We start from the raw sequence: 25,721 nt of genomic DNA on the forward strand, positions 1-25,721 counted from the left end.
CAACACATCCGCCGATGTTCAACTGCATACGATACCCGGTTCTGGAGATAATCGATGTACAGACAGACACACACACACAGATTCCTGGAATTATAACAACGACAATTTAGGTCTCAAGTCTGTTGTCTTTCTTTGTCTTCCATTACTGAGCTGTTTATCGTCGACGACGTTGAAGGCCACAAAGAGGTTTACCAGCACAAGCCAATGATAGTAACGCACTGGCATACATTATAATGACCAGTGCGCTGCTGGTGAAGGTAATTTTGACACGCGGACGAGCACAATCGTTTAACAGTGCATGATAATGTACAACATCCCGGCCATGCTTGTCGCTAGTTGTAGGACTTCAAGAGTGTAACTTTTATAACTGATGAGCTGGACAATAAGGTTACGTGCGAACTATGCTTTATTTGATCTTTAAAGTGACCTTACATAAAATAATACAACACAAAACACAAAATAATACAACACAAAATAATACAAAATGGAGTGCCTTTCCCACAAAGCGGTGGAGTGTTTTTAGATTATAAGTTCTTAATTACCCATTCGTCATAATTATCACTCTCTATGGTTATCTATGTTACTTTCTGAACTTTAAATGATCATTCTGTATAACGATTAACTCGCCCGAGTGCTCAATTTGTGATTTACACTTAATTCATTGCTCAGCTTTTCCTTGTTGTACATACATTGTGTACTTTATACCATGGAGGAATAATGTGCCTGTAGCTAGTGTGTATTGTTTTCTATAGAGCATTATGACCTTCGTGTTTGAGGTTATACCATACATTATGCAGCCGTGTGGTTGCGACTCAAAGGGCGATTTCTAAAGGTCACGTAACACTTTATTTCGAATGAAACTACATGTACACAAACATGTTCACCCAGGTGGGCGAAATTTTTGAAAATTAATATTCCCGTTTGGCAGACCGCATCTTCATGCATCTGTCAGGGTTTATTTCCCTTAAAATGATCCAAGTATGTGCTAAAATCGTTGTGATATTATGTTCATTACTTTTCGTTGAAATTGGAAAAATAGGCCTGGCTACGTGCATTTTTGAAAGTTGTTACATATGGCGTTTGCAACATCTGTCAATCTTTTCAAGCCTCACGAATATTAATAAGGTTCCTATCCATTATGGTGTGCAGTAAAAACTTGGAGAAAAGCCTCCTTCACGATTTATTAATTGATAAATCACAATTGCCAAGTCACATCGAGTGACGCTAATGAATATGCATTCGTCATTGTGTTGCCGGGCCGCAATCGGTCAACCATATAGCGCCTACGGTGCTTTGCTGAACCATGCAGATGGATTGGGGGCAAAAAATTCTTGTCGAAATTGACCTTGGAGATAGTTCAAGGTGTAACACTAGCATTTGCAACAACCGTGACAGATTAAGCTAAAATTCAGAATATACTTAGATGATATATAAGTGTCCAACTACTCGTGAAATAACAACTTGGAGAAATTCCTAGAAATCGACATAAATACACAGATTTTGGGATGTTTTCGAACAATTTCTTCCCGACTTTAAGGCCAGCTTTACCAGTAACCAGTATTGACGTTTTGGCATTGATAACAACGATTTTTTTACTGACATGAAGTTAAGAATTTCTTCTTCCGTTATACTTTAACATTTCAATCATACTGAGTGAATTTTCTAAGAAACACAACTTTCAAAAAGGCCATTTTTTTGGGGGGGGGGGGGAGTGGGCACATGAATTTCATTGCTCAGTTATAGCATCCGAGTACATAATCGGATTAGCTTTGGTTATCAACGGCAGACGCTTTGCCTTCACAACCATAGAGCTGACATGTTTATTCCAAGACTCATTGGTCATTTGACAATGAAGGTTCTCAGTACAGCAAAAGTTGCTAGATCATTATTCTAAGGTAATATTACTTATTCACAGTCATTTGAGAATCAAGGAAAACAAGATGCATACTATTCCTGTGTGTACTATACCCGTGCGACAGTTCCACGATTAATTTGTGAAGCGATTTGCATAGTAGGCTGTCGCACGTACAGTTCATAGATATGGAATAATTTATTCTATATCTATGGTACCAGTAGTCTACTATGCCTGCGTGTGAACACTCGCGCACACACATGGTAAACAGCAAAAATAGCATCTGGGATGTGATGGTGAATGAACCAGTGAGAATTTGGCTCTCAATCAGTAATATGTATCAGGTACAGTAATATCCCAAAACGTGCAAAGATGGTATCCCCAAACCCCAATAGTCATTTCCTTCGCCTCTGCCAAATTTGTATTGAGGAAGTTGAGTTTGAGAAAGAGCTCCAGCGATGAGCGGGTTCTTCCAGCAATGGGGATACACAGCTTCTGTTACAGATACATTTTTGTCCATTTGTTCTACCAGCAGTACATCACAAGCCAAAATTGTCCTGATAAAGATGCATCACACTGAAAGCTTGGCAATCGCTATCCGGTGAGCACTGTTTTAATTTTGTTTTTTTTACATTCTTTTATCATTTTATGTATATATAGAGAGAGCAACAGAGAGTACGAGAGTATTGCCCACCTTGCAATATTCTGCAATAAGAGTTTAGGTGATCCATAAAGTGTACCATTTTCTGTGACGAGTACAACTCAAAATCAATATTTATTAAATTTCAAAGCTCCCTTCACAATAACATTTATACAAATTTTAACAATTTGTAACCATCAAACAAATTGTGCGGAAATTTAAGATTTTTTTGTTGTTGAAAACTCTGCTGAGTAGTAACATGGTACCTTTCAAAACAAATTCGGCAAAACATTTCTACTTCACGACTGTTCACAATCAGCACAAAAGTGGGTGCTAATGTGAATTTGTTACATCACAAATAATTCGTCGTAGAGCTGACATACCGACAAATAAGCGAAAACCCTGTTTCGAGTAATTTGCGTTTGAAGTTGGACATTTTTCTGGGCGTCGTATTTTATCCTTAACGTTTTGATAATTACTGTTTTTGTGTACACTCGAAATAAAATAGGAAACGTAGTATCCATCAGGTAACTTATTTAATCAGAGAAGTTGTGTGATTTGTTTTTATTTGATTGTAAACGTATTCGTCCGTTTGTCAAATTACAAAATCTCTAATAGCCAGTTGTTTTTCACAGTTTGTATGCTATTCGTCAGTTTGTCGGATTGCGCACACATGTGCGCCGTGCCGCAATCCGACAAACAACATTCGTTGGTACTTTGAACGTACACCTTGCATTAGCTGGTTACCAGCAAAATTCCGTATTCGTCACTATGTCAAAATGTGACTGATTCGCCACAGGCGGGGCTCCGAATCTCCAAATACAGACAAGAATTCAGAATTTTGGCACAAATACTTTAATAAAGGAGCAACCTTTAAACACCTCAAAAATAACAAAATCTCAAAATTCGCCAAAATGGTTGATTTGCCGGTACCGTATGTTAGCTCTGTGACAAAATGTAGAGCAAGTGGTTTACAGTTGAACAAACTGGAACTCCAGCAAACTCAAGGAAGTCAAAGCATTTAGGATAATGTGGGAAAGTACCTCAACATCAAGGAGTAATCTTGTGAATTAGAAAAAGAATTAAGTTTAAAATAGAATGCTTAATTTCAAATTGTTATTAATGTTACCCTAACTTAAACCAAAACACCTACTCATCATAACAAAGAGATGACATCGCAAATCACCAGTTTATTGGTGATTTGCACTGTCATTTCTTTGTAACAGCGGTAAATCCTTGTTCACTGTAACAACTAAGTGCTGGTAGGTCTGTTGTACCATCTGATGTCACTCTCTTGGCTGGATATCATGAAAAAGCTCTGTCATTTTGTCGATAGTTGATGACAACAAGCCATACACCTGCCATTAAAATCACAATGCAATAAGAAATTTGGTAAAATGTTAACAAAAAGCAAAATTAATAAAGTATACTAAAGTATATGGCAGGTATTTTGAAATGTATTTTGGACGAGAGAAGAAACTCTTGACAACCATAACATAAATCAAGTCCTTTAACATTCATCTGATCTTATCAACCTCAGCATATAAGCTTCTTTGATAACCAATTCAAGAAGAGTGTAAAAAAATGTCACTTTATTAACAGCAAAGACAAAGTGTTGCTAAAACCTTTGAAATTCAAGGAAAATTCACTGAAATTCAAATTATTGAAAAGTTCTCAAACTGGAAATTTGTTACACATTTGAAAACAAAATCTTATTTTTTTAAAAATAATTCATTTATTGTGACCTTTGCCAAAGTGAAACAAACACACCTTTGATGTCCCTTTGTATTTGGGTTACCTTTTTTTCGGGACATCTTGTACATTAATGCTGACATGAGCTTTCCAACCCGACCAGTGTTGTTGGCTATCACCCTTTGGTTTTGTCTTCATTCTAGTTTTTCCCCACTTTTTTTCCCATAGGATAACATGTGTTTTCGTTCTACACAGCACTTTGGGACTTTTTTCACATCCGACTGACTTCAAACCTGGCACACATTTAGACCACCATTTGACGATTCAGGCCAAATCAAAATGATGTCATCGAAAACGTGAATTTTTTTATTCACGTACAAGGGTGTGTCTGATCGTTATGATATAATTATTATCATATTGATATAAGCATTCAAAATCTGAAGTGACCCCATCATGACGTCATCATCTGATTCTTTATTATTTCAACATTTTTTAATATATTCTTCCAATTAATTACCAAAATTACATAAAAAAAAAAGATCCGATCGACTTTAAACCTGGCAAACATTTTGACCATCATCTGAAGATTCAGGATGAATCATGACATCATAATAATGTCATCACGTTTCACGTGACGTCATCTAAAATGTGCATATTTTAAGGCCCTACCAGTATATCTACAGAACCGGAAGTCCGATCGGGTTCAAACTCGGTATGCAGGTATTGCGAGATGTGTTATAGACAAAAATTGCAGTGACGTCATGATGACGTCATCATGTGATTTTACATGAATTATTCAATTTTTGGACCTTTAAGTCAAATCTCATCAATGGAACTTGCTCAATTCAAAGTTCTTTTTCTAATAGGTTTGTTAGGTCATAGATAGATAAAGAAAATTTTGAAAAATGTGATGTCATCATGATGTCATCAAAAACGCGATTTTTTGAAACACATATAGGTATGTCTGATCGTTATGGACTTGGTGGGTTGGTAGTTGATTTTTTATGAATTTTAATTTTTTTTTAACATTTCCTTTATTTCTTCTAATGCACATCAGTGTAAATGTAAGCCTAGATTCGATTTGGATGAAACTTCTACGTGGCAGTGGTTACCAAACATTCCAAACATTTCTAGTTTCTTTTTCCAGTTTTTCCATAGGTTTTGTACACGTTTTTATTCTACAGGCAACTTTGGGAACTTTTAAAAATACGATCACCTTTAAACTGCGCACAGTCATTAACCATCATCTGAAGATGTATGCCGAACAGTTTTGTCATCGTGATGTCATTAGGGGTCACGTGACATCAATTGGAATGTTCATTTTTTACAGTCTATAACTACAGAACTAATGGGCCGATTGATTGATCTCAAATCCGGTATAGACAGGGAAGTGTTATAGATGAAAATATATGTAAAATATAAGGTCCTGTGACCCTAACTTCTGGTATCACTGGAATTGCAATTTGAAGCTCTAGTTGCCATATCTAATGCATTATAAATATGATGGGGCGATACCTGGTAATAGTATGAAGCAACATTCAAAGATTATTATAATGCATTATTATTACTGTACAGTTTATTATTCTAATATTAAGACTTCGTGAATATTTAATGAGGCAATTTTTTGGACACTAGATTTCAACAATCAATGCAATAAGTTATGATTCTAGTTCTTTGCACACTCATATTGGACTGAAAATGCACTTCCTGGAATGTCAAGGTCATGTGACCCTTACTTCCAGTTGTACCGGAAGTGCAATTATTAAGGGAATAAATGTGTGCTCCGGAGGTTTTTATCACTCTGTTTAATACCACTTAGAGTCTGGGTGCTGATAATTACCCGAGCCGGAGGCGAGGGTAATTATCAGCACCCAGACTCTAAGTGGTATTAAACAGAGTGATAAATACCGACGGAGTACATATTTATTCCCATTCATAAATACCTTTTCGGTAAAAAAAAATCATATAATTCGTGCAAAACATCCCGATTTTGTTCAACAAATTCACTTTATGCTTTTTGAATCATCCCTCCTGCAAAATAATGGAGTGTTCAGCTGGCGAGTAAGATGAAAACAACCCTTTTATGGAGATTGACGCGCGCGTATCATGTTCTATGCGATGTCGCGCAGAACGCACCTGGCGCGTTGCGTTTTGAATTTAGAACTATAAAATTCTAACTCCCTGGTAGTGTTGCGCATGCCTACGTGAGGATTGTGAACGTTCAACCAATTAAACGATAAGAGGCACTGGATTTTTAGGAGTCCACATTTTATTGTGACACTGGAAAAGTGTTTAAGACCAGCTAGCCATGTCTTTATCATCCGTTTAATACCGGCCACGTGACGGGCTCTCGACCAATAGGAATGGCTAAACTGTCTGAGGTATTTATGAATAAAGATTATAATTTCAATTGTAATACATGTCATTAAGAAATTTTGGAAAAATCATTACATCATTTTGTACTGTCAATCAAAAACATTCTCTAGTTTTCACTTTGTCTTTAGTAAACATTTTAGTAATTTGTGCCATAACTTCATCCCTATTTTGACAATGGTTGAATTTTACAGATCATTTTAAGAATTATTCTGCTAATTCAAGGGAAATTTTTACCTGGATATACATTTTGTTTCTGTACTTAGCATCAAGATGTGGATCCCCTGATTCTGATGGTGGTGTTAGACTTCGTACAGGTGCATGTATTTGTTTCTTCTCTGCTCCTCTTTTTGGTTCACGGGTGGCAGGTGGACTTGTTGCAGAACGACTCTTGGTTTTGCCACCTTTGCTTTTTGGCCTGTCTCTTTCTTTTTCCTAATGGGAATATACAGCAAAATCATTATCAATGCATTGAAAGTTCAAAGCACACAAAAGAAGAATTTCAGTAAACAGCGGTTATTCACAAAAGATTGTGATCAATATAGTTAGTCCACCCCTAAACAGCTTTAGAAACATTTCTACAGTCAGGGGTTATCCTTCGTGGATTCAAAGAGTTATTCAGCAATCATGCCAAGCTTGGAATCATATTAATCCTCCGTCTGCTCCAAATCAGTGTCAGCATCAGGATGACTCAGAATATTTTCACAGCTCCTCCTCCAAATTGCAAACTAGCTTTCGAGCTGGAAATGAGCAACTTGCATTTTGTTCATGGAACTGGATTGAACATGTACATATACATCAAATTACCTCTACAACAGAGTGTGTGGCTTGGGAATTTTGATAACATTGGGCTCAAGCAAATATCATCCCTCGACCAGCCCAGCTTGAGTGTATCCAGAGTAACAGGAGGATTAAAGTAGACGTGTTGATTGTCTACGGACAATGCAACTGGCTTTTCTGCCTTTCCAGAAGTTTGAGTTTATACTTTGTTTGTCCATGCAGAATCATGTTTAAAAATGTTCAGTGTCATGCATAACTAGAAATGTGTTTGTGGACAAACACTGAGCTGTTTCGACCACTTTAGCAATAACTGCCGTAAAGGAGTTTCAGCCAAGTCGAATGAACATGTACATGAGCATTTTATACATGGTGGTCTAAGTATCGATCCGATGTAAAAAAAACCAACATTTTTCATGATATCATGGTGACATTACACATTTTTTGAAATCTTCTGTATCTATCTACGACCTAACAAGCCTTTTGCAAACAGAATTTCGAATTCAACACCTTCCATTGATGAGATATGAGGAAAAGGTCCAAAACTTTAATAATTCAAATAAAATAACATGATGACATCATCATGAAGTCATCGTGACGTCACCGAGTTTGAACCCGATCGGACCTCTGGTTCTGTAGATATAGGGACTTAAACTATGCAATTTTAGGATGATGTCACTTGACATGTGATGACGTCATGATGACGTTATTATTCGGCCTGAATCTTTAGATGGTGGGGTCTAAGTGTGTGCCAGGTTTGAAGTCGATCGAGCTATTTTATGTAATTTTTGCTAATTAGAAGAAAATGTTAAAATTTTTAAAATGAATAAAAAATCAGATGATGACGTCATGATGACGTCACTTCAGATTTTGAATGCTTGTATCAATGCCTACCTACCCACCAAGTTTCATAACCATCGGACATACCCTTATATGTGAATACAAATTCAGGTTTTTGATGACGTCATGACGATGTCACACATTTTACGAAATTTGGTGCATCTATCTATGACCTAACCAACCTTTTACAAAAAGAATTTCGAATTTACCACATTCCGTTGATGAGATATGAGTAAAAGGTCAAAAAATGACTAATTTATATAAAATCACACGATGTCGTCATTGTGACGTCACTGCTTTTTTGTCTATAACATGTCCCGGAATACCTGCATACCAAGTTTGAAGCTGATTGGACTTCTGGTTCTGTAGATATAGGGCCTTAAAATATGCACTTTTCGGATGACATACGTGACACGTGATGACGTCACGATGGCGCCATGATTCGGCCCTTAATATTCAGATGGTGGTCTAAGTGTGTGCCAGGTTTAAAGTTGATCGGATGTAAAAAAAAAAGGCCCAAAGTCCTGTGTAGAACGAAAACACGTGTTATCCTATGGGAAAAAAAGTGGAAAAAAAAAAAAAAAAAAAAAAAAAAAGACAGACAGAGAAAAAATAACAAAAACAAGAGCTGTTTCGGTGTGTGCACCGAAACAGCTAAATATCTGTGACTTTAATTATCAGAAATACTTTTTCATAAAAAAAAATGAACACAAATGTTACATGTGTTTGGAAGATTGTAAATTTTAAGCTAAAATGTGTCAATCGAAAAATCGTTAAAAAGATGGACTTTTTTTAAAAATTAAACCTCATCCTACATTTTATTCTCTATCCATTGACTGATTGATCTGTCATGGTTGCCTGCTATTACTCAAAAATGCCGACCAAAGCATAATATTCCACTCTGGCTGGTCCACTGTTAAAAGTGGTATTAGCCTATTTATGATTCTTGCTCGTTTAATTTTTTTTAACTCCGATTGACCTCTCACACGGTTGGTGGCCATATTGGATTTTGCCAATATGGCGGCCCCGTGGCCGTCCATCTTGGTGCCCGTCAAAAATCAAAATAGGATGTTGTGGATGACATCTGGGCCAAATTTGGTGCTTTTGGAAGAATCTGAACCATGTAAACAGCCCCTGTAATGCCTGCCCTAATCATCCCTATACTACTCATAGTATCATGAACAATAATGTTAATTTACTGAAACATGCATAAACTATACAGCTTAGACAAAGAGTTGCTGTGGATGAAATATTTTATGAGGAAATGCTCTGGGCATTGGACCTAATTATAAGCTGTGATCCCATTGGACTTATTTTCCGCTATCACAGGGAATCTTGCCGCGACATTCCTTCGCATTGTGTGCCATGTGATCCCACTTGGACTTTTTTTAACACCGACGGAACCTTTGACCCAAGGCCCCCCAAAAAAGTCTCTGGTTTCTAGTCTGGAGCTTGCCCCAAAAGTGGTGCGGCGACGCGTTTTTTTTTTTACCCTACTTTTTTTCTCTTCAAATGTCGGCTTATGTTGCAGATGAAGCTTTGATCACCTTAAAACTCTCAAAAATATCTTTCAGAGTGGAGATTGAGGTGACCTCAGTAAGGCCACAATTGGCTTGAGAAGTTGAGAAGTCTGCACTCACTTACGATCTTGACCGACACCATTTTTCGGGAAATTTGGAGTCGTCAAGACAAAAATCCGGGAAAACCATAACGTCAGACCATACAGCGACATCGACATCGTGCATGAGCTGCCAGGCTGGTCATTAGTCTGCTCCCTTACGTATTGCGCTAATTTAAAAGCGTTTACAGGTTCCAGAAACAAGAGAGAGAATGAAAGTCCATTTTTAGGTTCCTGGACTCATCAACTAAAAGTTAGCAATATTTAAAACCAAGAAGAGTGTATCAAGGGCAAGGTTTTGATTCTTTTTTTTTTAAGGAGGGAAATTGTTGGTAGAACGACAATAAAGACCACAACATGAAAATAAAGATGGCACTCATCGCGACACACTGTGAATTCACGATGCGTGTTGATTTGCATAACATCAGGTTGTTCAACTGAAAAGTTTGAAAGAAATTTGCAGTTTCTATGGAAAGATTCTGTTTAAAATTGCAAAATTAGGGTCAGCAGAATTAAAAGAAGATTAACTAAGGGCAATTCCACGGTTTGATGGACATGGCTAGGAAAAAAAAGTTTTCTTTTTGAACCCAGTTTCACATTTTTATTACAGAGTATACATTCAAGTACAGGGTGAGTCAAAAAAAGCGGAACCCAAACCCAAAAAATTATATTTCATATTACTGAAATTGGTCAATCCGTTAAAAAAATATCACCATTCAAACACAATGACCCTAAAACCTGTCTCGTCCCAAAAATGCGATTTCAACAATCGTCGACACAATTGTCTTCAAACATCACCAGCGATGAAATCTTAGTTTAAACGTTAACAATATGCAACGAAGTCCTTTTAAAGGCCCGTCTTTTAAAAAAGTAGATTGTATAAATCATATTGTTTGCCTAGTTGTTGTTAATCAAAAAATTGTGTGCTACAGTTGGTGACAGTTGTTGAAACAAGTATTCTGTGTCATTTTCTTTGTTGTTCCAAACAGTCAAAACACACAATAAATTGATTTTTTTGGACGAGACAGGTTTTAGGGTCATTGCGTTTAAATGGTCGTATTCTTTGAACGGATTGAGCAATTTCAGTAATTATTTCATCTAAAAGTAGCTTTTGAAATTGGCTTTCCATTCATTATTATTTTTGGTGCTTCATATTTTTTTAAATATGAAATACATTTTTTTGGTGTTTGGGTTCCGCTTTTTTTGACTCACCCTGTATATGAAATTAACAAAGAAAACCCTCTTTTATCAAATTTTGTTTGAGAAATAGTGTCGTAAAGTGAAAAATAAATTTTTACTACGAAGAACTCTCAAAATTTGGTAAAGTTTCAACCTCGATTGCTATAAATGCAATTAAAGATATTTAAATCATAACCTTATTTCTAGCATACATGTATGGTAGTCCTAATGTCATTTTCAGCCGTCATCCATTTTTAAATATCAAAAAGTAGGGTTTCATACCTTTTTTTGGTAAATGTAATGTGAGACAGAAAAGATATTAAAGTTTTTTCTCACCAACATTTCTGATGAATTAAATGTTGGTTTTTAGGATTTTCCTACTTCACATGAACATTGATATAAATGTAAGTGTTTTGTTGATACTAATACGCACATTTTAGATAAAAGGCAACTAAATTTGGTAACGTGAGTAACTTTTGTAACTTGCGTAACCAAAAATGTACTGTGAGCGACCAAGGTTTTTATCCCAAGTCACCCAAACTATACCCAAATTGACTTTTGCTTGATAATGTTGATTTTATTGACAACTGTTTACCTGAACCCAAAGCACCTCAAGCGATAAAGATACTTTTAAGCATACATGTATTTTGTGCAGTTTATGGTGCAAAATGGTCTTTGAGACAGAACTTTTTATATTTGAATCCAGGTCAAGTTTTTATGTTGTTGAGTTTAATAAGGAAAACACATGTACGTCCCTATACATTGAAATTAAAATGTTTATTTGGATCAAAACTAAAATTTGAATTACATGCAGAAACTCCATGCTAAGCCATCCGGTACAATGGCACTGGTATACCCTAGAACCAAACTCTCCACATCATGGTCTCTGATATTGTGGCCTTTCCATGGGCCCTATATTCTGTTCTACCATAATAATCCTTTTCACACTATGAACGTCCGATCCGTGTCGAAATCTACACGGTCGACTTCTAAAAATTTCAACACGGTTCAATTTCGCTACGTTTTCACACTTCTCATCGCAAACCCAGCGTTTTTGCCACACGTGTAATGTTTTCGACCCGTGTATTGTGCGATCGTTTCACACTACACACTACACTAGGGCCGTCCGCCCTACATGTGTTTTGTAGCTCCATGGATGGTCAGCCCAACCAAGGACCCAGACTTCATGTCAGTCTTTTTTTCTGATTTCGGGCCCATTTTATGTTGGAGGATAAAATATTCTGTGACTTGAAATTCAAGCACCATCGAAAGTATTTGCGAAGAACGCACAAAAACCAAGCGCGGTCGGCAGGCGTAGCGTGAATATCAGGTGTTATGAAATACGGATTCAATAAGGTATTGCGCATGCTCATGCATAGATAATTAGGAGAGGGACCGGTCATGTGAAAGGGTTTAACCAATAAAAGGGAAAAGGAGTCAGATTTTCACATGAGTCCGATTTTCATATCACACCGGTGGTGGCATGACAGGGCAGCAGGTCAAAGGTTATTAGTATGTTCGTTGCATGCTAAAAAGTAACAACTACAGCGTGATGCCGCATGCACGCACTCTCGTACTCCGGCCGGTCCGCGTCGGATGAGTCGATATGCGGCTGTACACGGGTCGAACGTAACTCAGAAGTGTTCACACTACGCCTTTCAACACGTGTCGGACTTCTTGACATGGATCGAGAATTCTCAACCCACCTCCTAAGTAGGGTTAGTTTCGACACGGGTCGAGCGCTCTACACGGGTCAGTGCCGTGTTCAAATGTTGTAGTGTGAAAAAGTTAGTCTATTTTACACGTGTCGGACCCGTGTACAACATGGAGATTTTTCGTAGTGTGAAAAGGCCTATAGTGGCATACATAACTCTCAGAACATGACAGGTTTGTATGTATAATATGTTCTGATGGCCAAGCATAATTAGTTAAAAAAAACCTAAATTACAGCTGGACTTAAGAGGAAACAACAAATTGCTGCTAGGGGATCAGTAGGCACTTTAATAGTATCAGAATAATGTCAGATGAAAACTTATCTCGGAGTACTTGCCATTGGAGATCCAAAAAGCAAATTTAAGTCAGGGTTTTTAGTAGTTCTGATGCATACTGTGTAGAAACATATTTATTAACTATGACAATTTAGTAAAAAAAAACCATAATGCCATACAATTCTGAGATGGGTGGACAAAATGTAACGTAAGTAATAGTAACGTGAGTAACCATGTTTTTTGTGGATTGCAAAAAAATGACAGATTCTGGAAGATTAGTTTTACTTTTATTATGTGTGCCTCATGGCATGGTCTTTTATCCAATTAAAAGAAGTTCCCACAGGTTGCCTATATCAGGACACTTTTTGGTCATAGCATGTTGGCTTTTTATTTATGCTTGGCCGAAAATGTAACGTGAGTAATCAATTTTGTGTGTCTTGTTTATCATACCTAATACATTTTTCTGGATGTCATATTTGGTGCTTAGGTAGGTCTAGGTGTACTCTTATCTACCATGGGGATAAACAGTTATTAAACCTTTTCAGTAAGGTAATAGTCCCTGGGATAGGGCCATTTAATCGCAAAATTGTATGATTAATCTTAATATTATTTTCTGTTGTAGGGTACCTTGGGACATCCGAAAATGGTGCTCTTAAGTTGCACAGCCGGTATTTTTGCCTTCCAGCTTAAAAAAACTGATATTTTGGGAGCTTATTTTTGAGAAAGGGCTAAAATCATATTTTGGGCCTCTGCACTCACAAAAATGGCCCCGTCGTGACCTGTTTGCACTTTTTACCATCCTGATAGGATGGGTAAACAAGAAAAAATATGGTTGGTCCCAAGTTTATCCGTATTCGTGTTCCCAGGGCATATATTGCTTTGCGGACACCCCCCAAATCCTGTGACTTTGCCCTGTTTGGGGACAGAAATGAGTTTGAAACTCACACTTATTCCAAAGATACATACTTTCTTTATAATTTAAAAACTTCCCGAGACCACAAGCTTTAATTTAAGTAGTAGATAAGCTTTCTGTCTCGAAAATTGGGCTGGCCATGGCCATTTTTGCTTCCCCTACCCCTAAATCACTCAAAACGGCTGTATAGTGGGTGGCATATAGCAAACCTATTGTGCATTTTATGATAACAGTGCCAAATTTGGTACAGAGATAGACCAATATCATATCAACAAATGTGGATATTGGAGCATCACAGATCTGGCCCTTGACGGCCGTCGGAGTCATCATTTTAAAAGGGCTGAGTCATGCTGCCAATTTTTGATAGGAACCAACTTATCCAATGACATTATGGCGGCCATCTTGGATTTTAAAGATGGCTGCCATTGAAAACCTATTTCAACCCATATCTCATCTTCTAAGCCACTTAGGAGAAAAGTTTTGGTGTCTAAACATACATTTTCAGGGTCAAGGAATGCAACTGTACCATTTGGGATAGTATTAAATGGTTTGTTTGTCCAGATACAGTATTGTTGCCATCTCATTTCTGAAGATGGCCGCCGGCATTGAAAACTACATGTATTGCATCTTTAAGCCACTTAACATTGAAATCTTAGTGTCTAAACATATATTTTCAGGGTCAAAGAACGCAACTGAACCATTTGGGTTAGTGCTAAATGGTTAATTTGTCCAGATACATTGCGGTGGCCATCTTGGATTTTAAAGATGGCCGCCATTGAAAACCTATGTCTACCAATATCATTCTTCTAAGCCACTTAGGATTACAATTTTGGCGTCTAATCATACATTTTCAGGGTCAAGGAATGCAACTATACCACTTATGACAGTGTCAAATGGTCAGTTTGTACACTATTGTGCCCATCTTTGATTTTGAAGATGGCCGCCAGATAATAATTGCATTTACTGATATCTCAGCTACTACCCCATATCAAATCACAGTCTAGGTGTCAAAACATACATTTTCAGGGTCAGAAATTTCTTTTATTCAGAAGAGACAAAGATGATTTTAGTTATACACACAAAATAGTCAAACTGAAGATAACATCTCTAACAGAATACCGTTGATATATACTGCAGTCACCGAAAATACTGTATGAAGTATAAGTAAAACAACATTATGTGAGAATAAATGTCATCACTCACAAAAGTTTACAGTTTAAAAGTGCTCGCCCTAATTCTCAAGGTGTTGCATGCACGTCTTGCACCGCATACACTTTGATTCTTGAAGCCACATTAACTAGTCCACTGCAGGCTTTGGAGGCCACAGGTAACATGGTCCAGACAGGAACCCATTACTGTTTTTGTTCATGTTCGAGTGCCTGATCCTAAACAGGCTTGTCCCCATTGCTGAAACATCCCTTATCCCTCAGCAACCTGGATTGCGACATTGCAAGTCAACAACAAGCCAACTCTTAATCTGGCACAACACGCTGAGGATGGGTTTCAAAACGACAAATAAGTGGAGCTATTTTGGTGGATCTTTCGGTCACAATAAGACTGTAATTACCACTGCCGCCTCCTGAAAAAGATCTTGGAGTTGTCCCAATACCTCGCATTTACGGACCATATCGGAGCCCTTCTCAAAGACAGATGCTTGTTTGTTGTTCAGAACACACAAAAAAAACGCTGTCGACGGCAAAAAATCGGCCTGCCTCAAGGCACTGGGCTAGATCCGTTGCTGTACGTCTACACAAAAATATCACAATTTCATTGAGACCAGGACACTGAGCGTTTCATCTGCGCAGACAATCTTTGTGTTACATCTCAAAAGATTCCGTTTGAAGCCATAGAAGCAAAACTTACCTCAGCACTTAGCCGTCTCTATGAGCGCAATCACCTCTTGTACCAATCTCGCTAAGACCCAAGTCTGCTCGTTCCATCTCAGGAACGTTAACCGCGAAGCCAACCGACCCCTTAACATCAAATGGTCCGGAACACCATTGGCCCCTTGTAGCCTTCCTGTCTACCTTAGGGTGACCCTCCACCGTATCCTGTCATACAAGTCATCCAAACTTAGTTCACCGTAACAACATCATGAAGAAATTGAACAGCCTCCGAAAGGGGAGCCAAACCACACACCCTAAGATGAACCGTTTTGGCTCCGCGCCATTCTTCAGCAGAGTATGCGTGCCCCCTCTGGGAAAGATCAGCCCATACCATGAAACCTGATCCAGCTTTAAACAACATGCAGTTTGATCACTGGATGCTTGAAGCCCACCAACACAAGTAATTTGCACCTCCTTACTGGCATTTCCTCTTCGGATTTCTGAAGAGAAGTTGCCAGCTGAGCTCAGATGTCCAAATACTGATAAATGACGAGTGTCGCCTCCTCCAGGGACGGCAAGCTTCGGCACAAAAGGCTGAAGTCAAGAAAAGCTTCCTCAGCCATGTCCACTGCTTCACAACATCCCGGGAACAGGTGCGGTTCTACGGGGGGGCTAATAAGCAAACTCTAAATAGGCCCCCCCCCCCCCCCCACCTATTGACTTTCGGAGGCGTAAGTGTCTGGAAAAAATAACTGGTCAACATTTCAGCACGCCTCCCTGAAAAAATTCTGGATCCACCGTGCTAGCCCCCCCCCAAATATTGGTTCTAGAACCGCGCCTGCCCGGGAAGTGGCAAGACTCCAACACTGGAAGCAACGACTGGGAGCAAACGCCCACCGATTGTCATGGTTAGACTATAACAACGGCGGAAAACCTCCCCACAGGTACTACATCGACATGGGTTCAATGGAAAACTATCAGCCGCTTGAGAACCAGGACTAGCCGATCACAGACCCGCCTTAATCAAATGGAGCTGCAAAAGTGGTTCAGCTGCATGTAGTTGTGGAGAGGCAGAGTTGTATCACATCCTGTAGTGCCAGAGATTTCTACCTGCCTAGGTTCAAAGATGGCATAGACCCAGTAAACAGGACGGTATTGGGCCGATACCATCTAATTATGGGTTTGTTATGGCAGTACCATACAGTTTAAACGGTACAAGACCAGAAGCGGGCTAATGCTGGCTCGATTGCGCCAAAACGCGCCCTAATAAATGGCAAACGGTAATGGTAACACCGTTCAGAGCCTGCATCGGACCAGTGCTGGTCTTTTTAAGGCAAACAATAACAGCAAGACGGCGCTCAGCCTGAACCAGCCATTGCAGGTCCTCTTACGATAAACCAAGACGGTAAAAGTCCTGAATCGGGCCGATGTTGGTCCCTTTATGGGAAACCATAATGGCAAGACGGTACACAACCTGAATGTGACCGGTGCCGGCCCTTTCAAGTCAAACCATAATGGCAAAAGGGTACATAGCCTGAATCGGGCCAGTGTTGGTCCTTTGACAGCAAACCATATTGCCGCCGTTTTAAGTATCTGGACAAACTGACCATTTGACACGATCTGAAATATATGTAGTACTAATCCAAATTGTTTAGTTGCGCTCCATGACCCTGAAAATATATGGGTAGACACCAAGATTTAGATCCTTAGTGGCTTAAAGATGCAATACACGTATTCGGAGATTTAGGTTTTAAATGGTGGCCATGTTTCAAATACAAGATGGCCACAACACTGTATTTGGATAAACTAACCATTTAACACTATCCCAAATGGTACAGTTGCATTCCTTGACCCTGAAAATGTATGTTTAGACACCAAAACTTTAATCCTCAGTGGCTTAGAAGATGAGATATTGGTAGATATAGATTTTTAATGGCCGCCATCTTTAAAATCCAAGATGGCTGCCATAATGTCATTGGATAAGTTGGTTCCTATCAAAAATTGAAAGCTAAGGCATTAAGGAGCATGTATGGAAAATTTGGCGCTTTTGTCCGGAATGTCCACATCCATTCACTAAGCTGCCTGACTATAAGATTAATCATAACATTTTGAGATTAAATGGCCCTATCCCAGGGACTATAATTACCGCCCAAAGAAACTCAAAAGTACATCAAAAAGGTGCCGTTAGTAACCGTGGAATTGCCCTAAGGTCGTAGGAGTCATTTTAGAACGATAAAAACACCTTAATAAGGACTTATAAAACAAACTAAAAGGTACATGCACTGTATACAGTCGTCTGTTACACCATACACATTAATGAGACAAGGAACCGTTTTCATTTTCTCACAAGTGCTGTTGTTGGTGTTCGCTGTGGATTGAAGTACTACAGGAAGCACTATTGTTTGGTTAGTGTTTTACAGTATGGTTGCAGAACTTTTACAGTACAGGGCTGTTCCCATTGGACTTTTCAGCTCCCAGATATTTACCGTGGCTGCGCAGAACTCTTCCATGACCACTTTCAGCCAGGTAGTTTCACATCACGGTTACGGTAATTTGACAGGAACATTACTTTACCATCTGTCCCCATTGGACTTGATATTCTCATTCAACAGGAAAGTCGCGGTAGGTTAAACCAAAACAAGTCCAATGGGAACACTGCTTTAGTCTTACCTCTTTCTTGCCTTTCTTGTTGTCCTTTTTACCATCTTTCTTCACCTCTTCTTCCTTGTGTTCTTTCTTTTTCTTCTTAATTTCACCTGGAATGTTATATATCCAGATAGATTAATAATTTTAAAATTAAAGTACTCTTTTTGTGCGCTTTCAACTGCAACAATGTTTCAAATTGACTTTTTCACAAGTAAATGCATTACATGAATATAATCAATGTCACAAAGAGGAAAGCACATAACTACACTGGACTACATAAGTGGAGATGCTGATTAAATCAGAAAAGAGAAGACACTGTATGTCAAAAGGCGGTGGTATTTGTAGGCATATGCTGGAAGACACAACATTTTGCTGTAAAGACAGGAAAATGTTTTTGTGACAAACACCCATCTTCCTGAGCGATGCCCTTGACGATTATCAGGATGGGCTGTGTGAGCTGGGCACTGAGAATGGCTTTGATTTACCTTACATTGTTTTTTCAGTTTGTCCAGCTTGTTGCTCAAAGCCCGTTCAGAGGAGAAGGATCACTTGATTGGAATGGTATACACTATCTACCGTACAGTGGGACACAACATCAGATTTCATAGGAACCTAGACATTTTAACAGCTGTTTGTAACACCAGGATGAACTATATGTACCATATGTCATCTTTAGCAAACAAGAGGCAGTTCGAGACAGCACAGAATCACCTTTTTTCAGTACATGAAGCCACTTAGCGCCAGTCAGGAAAGGAGAACTGAGTAAGTTTTACACTATGTGAAAAAAGGGGTCACACACAGATCGCATTGTAAAAAAGATAAACGCAGGGATTTCATCTCACCTCTGGGTGAGCAACTACTTTAATAGGCACACAAGAGACACACAGTGACCAACTGGGTTTCCTCAACATATCAAAGACCAGGGCCCAATTTCATAGCGCTGCTTAACAGCCGACTTTGTGCTTACCGAGCCTCCATCTATTTCATAGGGACCGTTAAGCAGTAAGCACAGCGAAAGCACGCTTAACCCCAGAAGAAAAATTTGCTTAAATCAGTGACGTAACAATATAATCTCCATGCACGTGCAACCGTTAGCATGATTGTCTGCAGCATGATTGTCTGCTATAGTAAGCACAACTTTTCTGCTTACTATTAAGCAGTGCTATGAAATTGGGCCCATGCTTTGCCTCCCCTGCTTTGAGGACTAAGCAGCTTTGCCGCAATTTGACCGCTTCACAGGCTATTCGCCCTCCTTTTTGAGAAAGTCTTCCGCTTTTGTAAGCCATAAACCTTGACAACGACGTGTTTTTTTTAAAACAGCAAAGCACATTCAATCAAGGGCCAATTATCAGAGATGTATCCAAGTCATTTTTTTCTAAGTCAAGACCCAAGTCACATTTCAGCAAGTCAAGTCTTAGGTAATCTTTTTCCAAGTCAAGTCTCGAGTCAATGTTTCACAAGTCAGGTCAAGTCCAAAATCAATTTTTTTCAAGTCTAGTCAAGTCTCGAGTCTTTTTGTTTTAAATATTAGATGCACATAGTCACATACTACGTACAGGAACCAGTTTATGTGTTCGACGATGGAGCCTTAGTAGAGATGGGGATGGGGTTATCAAAATGTGCATCGTATATCAAGTAAGTATTGTATCTAAAGAGTCTTAAAAATGCATTTTGATATATTTTCAAACTTGTTCCATCATGTTGAATGTTTGAAGGATGTCTGACAAAATGTCCATCCGAACGTTTTCGTTCAATGCATGATGTGAATTCTTTTTGCTTTATGGTGGACTGGGGGTAGCAGCTGTTTTGCAGTCATTTAAACCCTAGTTGCATTTAGCACGCTTACGGCAAACCACTCAATGTGTACATAGGTGTAGCCTATGGTCTCTAAGGAATGACCACTCTATATCCATTAATGGATGGTACTCAGATTATGCACAGCACAAACTTCACCTTGCATGTATTAGGTCAAGTATGATACGTTGTCCATAACACGTGCATGGTGCTAGTCATGTCCCTGACATATGGTAAGCTCAGGATGCCAACTATCGCATGCTGGTTGCTAATTCGCTATGTACATGTATATCTGCATTCTTTTCAACCGTGTCAGCAAGTCAAATTTATTAAAGTCAAGTCAAGTCCTGAGTCATTTTCCAAAGTCAAGTTAAGTCTTACAACATGTAAGTAAAAAAATAGCCACTCAAGTCCGCCTCGAGTTGTTTGATCGTAGCAGCTCATTCTCATTGACATAACAGCAAAACTTGGAAGTTACAGAATAATCAAGGCTGTTGTGGTGACCACCCCCATGCCAACTTTGACCTATCAACATTTCGTCACACTTTCGCGAGTCGCTGGTATCTGTACATAGTATGAGCTCTACCATAGACTTTTTGTTGGTTACGAGCACGTGCGAAGGATGTTTCCTTTTTCTAACGTCATGAATGTCGAACTTACGTTTTTTTAGAAGTGCTGAGTTCACCTTAATTCATCATGTAGTTCTTCATCAATTTCAAGTAGTTATTTAGTACTTGTCGTCTTAGTCCGTCCGTCAGTAACTTGAGAACATTTGTACATACGCATTCGCAGAACTATCGTCCGTTCTGTCTCGCAGTCATTGAAGCAACGTTGGCCAATCACTGTGCAGGAGAACAGTGTAGGAAACCGTTGCGGGAAGGTGTACCACTCATCTGGCAACAAGCTCCAAGGCAGCCTCCATACTCACAAGGACAAGAAGGACTCCTCTTCCAAGGCGGGAGTCTACCGCATTCCATGTGAATGCGGCAAAGTCTACATCGGCGAAACCAGTTGGAACCTTCCCACTAGGCTCAAGGAACACAGAGCACATGGACGGCGAGGGGATTTTGAAAAATCAGCCATTGTCAAACATTCCCACATCAACGACCACAAAGTTGATTGGGATGCGGCCGAACTCATCGCACCGATCCAGTTCTGGCATCCAAGACGCATACGGGAAGCCATCGAGATCCGTAAGCACAACACAGTTCTGCAAGACATCGGGTTTCACCTCAACAACATCTGGCTCCCACTTCTCCAGACTGATGGGTCTCCTATACCCTAGGTCCTCAGCTACCACCTTAGACTGATGGGTCTCCTATACCCTAGGTCCTCCCTCTACTGACACTGCAACCCTACTGTTCCACTTCAGTGGGCACCAAGCTTGTTCTAGGATCCTGTCTACTTGGCATCCTCACAGGGTGCAACTTCACACTTCATTGACTTCGCCTTTGCTAAGGCACTCTCCTGAAGACGATCAGAGCATACTGACCAGAACGTCGAGTTTATACCTCTGGTTCTTTTCAGAACCATTCTGTTAGTGAGAAATTATTCGCACATGTTGTTTCCGCAAACCATTCATTGTTTAGTATCTCCACCATGCAAAGCCTCAAATCTTACTTATCTTCGCTCTACGGGGAGCTGGTAACCAACCAGGTTAGGTTGTATGAACGGACGTCAATTCGGCGTTCTAAACTCATCAACAACTTAACCTTCCTCAAGCGATGCCGCGACTCTAAGATAACTCCTGCCGGTCTGCGTATCCGTGATCCCATATGCAATAACCGGTCGGATGACATCCTCCGGAGAGCCAGTTCCGCCCTCATCCAAGAATGCATCTCCTTCACCAGACTACAACTCGCCATTCTCGACCAGCAGATCACCGACACGGAAGAGGATCTCCGCTCCACCTTGGAACCAGTCCACTTCGACAGGATTTGTTCTCTCACTACTTCTTCTAGCCAGTTTGTGTTCTCCACCACTCGTAAGAAACAACTTAGGAAATTCTACCGCCTGGAATGCAAGGAACGGAATACTCCGACTCCTTTCCACCGTAACCGTAGCCCGCCAACTGGATCTCTTATATCCTGGCGTCGTCCATCTCGCCTACATAGCCCGCCAACTGGATCTCCTATATCCTGGCGTCAGTCTTCTCGCCCGCGTAACCTGCCATCTGGATCTCCTATATCCTGGCGCCATCCACCTCATCTCTGTAGTCAAGACACCTTCACCAAGCATACTGTAGTCAACCTCAGCAGCCGACAGCTGAACAGTACAGAAACGAAAGTTCTGTCCCTTGGCATGAACTTTGCTGTTCCTCCAAGGTCCGTACTCATCGAGAGCATCATCCAGTCGACAGAGCCAGCCCTCAGACACCTCAACAAGACAGCAGCCAATGGCGTCCGCATCAAGATGAATGAAGTCCTCCGCAAGGCTCGCCCAGCTAAACTTCTACAGACGACTCAGACCCTCCAGTTCGATCTGTCCCAGGTTCTTTGGTAAACCGAAGATTCACAAACCTGAGATCCCTCTGCGCCCCATAGTTGCTTCTCGAGGTTCCCCCACCTTCAACACAGCCCAACACTTAGCCAAAATCCTCGGACCCTTGGTGGGTCACACACCACACCATGTGGCGAACTCTTCCCAGTTTGTCAGCATCAGAAACCTCACTGTCCAACCCACTGACTTGCTTGTCAGTTTTGACGTCGTCTCACTCTTCACCAATGTCCCCACAGGCGAGGCCTGCAAACTAGCTAAGGAAAGACTTGAACATGATACCACTCTTGCTGAACGCACAGACCTGTCCCCCGACCAAATTCATGATCTGTTACTAACATGTATCTCTTCAAGTTGTTTTCAGTGGCAAGGCAAGTTCTACGAGCAAACGACTGGGACCTACATGGGATCTTTTTTATCCCCGGTCCTAGCCGACATCTTTATGGAGGAGTTCGAGTCTTCCTCCCTCCTCACAGCGGATCTTCGGCCGAGCCTGTGGCTACCAACCCACACCGACCGCTATCTCCAACAGCGGTGTTTCATCATCCCAGCATCAAGTCATCGGTCAACCGCACCCTAGTACAGAGAGCCTTTGAGGTCTGCGACCAAGACAACCTCAAGCGTGAACTCAAGCACATCCAGGCGTCACTACAACGGAGCGGCTACAAACCCAACCGCATCACGATCAGCAAACCTGACCAACGGGTCTCCTATACCCAAGGTATAGGAGGTATAGACTGTTAAAATAGTACAGAGAGCCTTTGAGGTCTGCGACCAAGACAACCTCAAGCGTGAACTCAAGCACATCCAGGCATCACTACAACGGAACGGCTACAAACCCAACCGCATCATGATCAGCAAACCTGACCAACGGGTCTCCTATACCCAAGGTATAGGAGGTATAGACTGTTAAAATAGTACAGAGAGCCTTTGAGGTCTGTGACCAAGACAACCTCAAGCGTGAACTCAAGTAGCACCGGTAGCAGCTTGGGATTTGCCCTTGGTCTTGCCACCCTTGCCGCCCCGTTTTTCCTCTTTTTGTTCAGTTCCCACTGCATCAGTCGGATTAAGCAAATCTTTAACGTGCTCTGCCCGACCTGCTTGGTCTCTAGTCTGGCGGGATGGCAAGACGTCACTGTCTGCCGAGCCAAGCACAGAAGACGAAAATAGGAATTGGGATTGACGAAAATAGGAATACAGATAAAGACGAAGTACTCAATTATCAGTAAGGTACTGTAAGAAACGTCTTATCTGTCCTGCTATAAGGCCAAAAAAAAAAGTCTCCGGTTTCAGGTATGCGTGCGCGTCGCCGTAGCCATGCGCGTCGGCAAAGTGAAAACATTTTTTTTTTTTCAATGTAAGATGATGTCTCAAAACCGCCAAACTCACTGGTTTGACTGGAATCCTACTGCTGCACAATTTTAACGTGTTTTAAATGGGGTTACGATTGAGTATAAGCTTTATGTGGCCTCTCTGGACTCCCATATATTTTGCACTAAATTTAGTCTGGCACCATTTGCAGTCATCAGCCGACATTTGAAGGAAAAAAAAGTCCCCCCCCCAAAAAAAAGCCGCGTTGCTGCACCACTTTAGGGGCAAGCTCCATACCAGAAACCGGAGACTTTTCTTGGCCTTAGAGAAAAGAGGAAGCCGACATGGCGCTCGTGGCACAGGGTAGTGTGGGTAGCATTATAGAGGGCGCTGTTGTATAAACTCTTAGCGAATGGAACCTGGCGGTAAGGGGAATATGCAAATGTAGTGGCTCTACAGGTAAGTGAGTGAAGTAGACTTGAAAGGATACAGAAACGAGTTTGTAGGACCATTATGGGGAATCAGTACACTTCATATTTGGATGCGCTCAACCTATGTAACTTGGATGCACTAGATAGCATAAGAGAAAGGCTCAAAATTTGCTAATGCACTTGGCACTAATTTTAAGAACGACTCACTCAATTGCTCCCCCCCCCCCCACGAGGCTAGCAAGTCATGGTAGGAACCTTAGGAACAGTAACCAAATAACTCAACTCAAAAATGTTTTTTTTTGGGGGGGGGCTGCATGTTGTCCCTCCTTTCTTGTATAGTTCTGTTTCCGTGGTTATGTGGTATTTTTTTACGTACAAATTAAATGTATTGCCTGCCTATTTTACTCATTTTTTTTATTATGCAAGTTTTAATTGTTTTTAAGATTGTTTTTAATGCAATTGTCTTTTGGAATTTGGCCCTCTGGGCCACGATTTGAGACAAATAAAAGAAATAAAATGAAATGAAAAGTATGGTGTGGGGTGCCAAACCTACATGTACATGTTTTCTTGTTTTTACAAAATTCGAAAACTTCAAATAGAGCACTTCCCATTGTTCTTAAGCTTCCACCATTCTACCCACCAAACTTGCACCAAATTGCAAACGAAAAAAACCAAAAAACAAACAAATAGCAATTGATCCTGCATACTGTTACAAACTCTTGAAACATTGCAATAATCAAAAGAGAAAGTTGTTGGACTAATACATACCTCCCCTTAGATTGTCATTGGAGCCAAGAACTGCCAAGGTTGATATTAAATTGTGTCAGCAACATGCAGTTGTAGCCAGTGTGGTACACAGCAATTATCCGTTCAGGAGGAAATAATAGAACAAAAAAAACCATCAATATCTGATCAGTGAACTAAAGTGTTTTATTTCATTTTTATTCAATATAATAATAATAGCTCTGAGGCTGCGGGACACAGCTTGAGTCAAGTTGTTCCAACGCGGATAAGCGTTAGATCTCTTATTTTGTTGTGCATATTGTAAATAACAATTATAATAAGAATCCTACAGAAGACGCTCGAGCTCTGAGGATGCGAGATGCAGATTGAGCCGAGTTTTTCTAACACGGATACTATCCCTTATCTGGTTGTGCTTATTGCAAATAATAATAATAAGAAGAATAATAATAATAATAACTAGACTTATGTTTGTGGACAAACACAGGGCTGTTTCGGTAACTTTTTTGTGACATATATGTGACATGTAAAGTTTTAAGTATAAGTTCCATACAGAAAGGATGTGTAGTTCTGTTTATAATAAATGGTGGCATATAAATATGTG

At 40.1% G+C, this 25,721-nt stretch overlaps 1 protein-coding gene across 1 annotated transcript in view; it reads right to left on the minus strand.

The window, feature by feature from the left end:
• Positions 1-388: 388 nt before the first annotated feature.
• The window catches only part of LOC119745801 (MYCBP-associated protein-like), a 114,764-nt gene continuing 89,431 nt past the window's right edge, over positions 389-25,721 (minus strand). Inside the window, exons 18-21 of the mRNA XM_038222409.1 lie at positions 25,145-25,174; positions 18,369-18,454; positions 6,795-6,992; positions 389-3,850 (exon numbers count right to left, since the gene is read on the minus strand). Coding sequence (XP_038078337.1) covers positions 3,779-3,850; positions 6,795-6,992; positions 18,369-18,454; positions 25,145-25,174 — 386 coding nt within the window. The 3' untranslated portion in view covers positions 389-3,778. The remainder of the gene's footprint in view (positions 3,851-6,794; positions 6,993-18,368; positions 18,455-25,144; positions 25,175-25,721) is intronic.

Source organism: Patiria miniata, unplaced genomic scaffold (assembly GCF_015706575.1).
Source record: "Patiria miniata isolate m_02_andy unplaced genomic scaffold, ASM1570657v1 HiC_scaffold_7, whole genome shotgun sequence".
Classification (NCBI taxonomy): Eukaryota; Metazoa; Echinodermata; class Asteroidea; order Valvatida; family Asterinidae; genus Patiria; species Patiria miniata.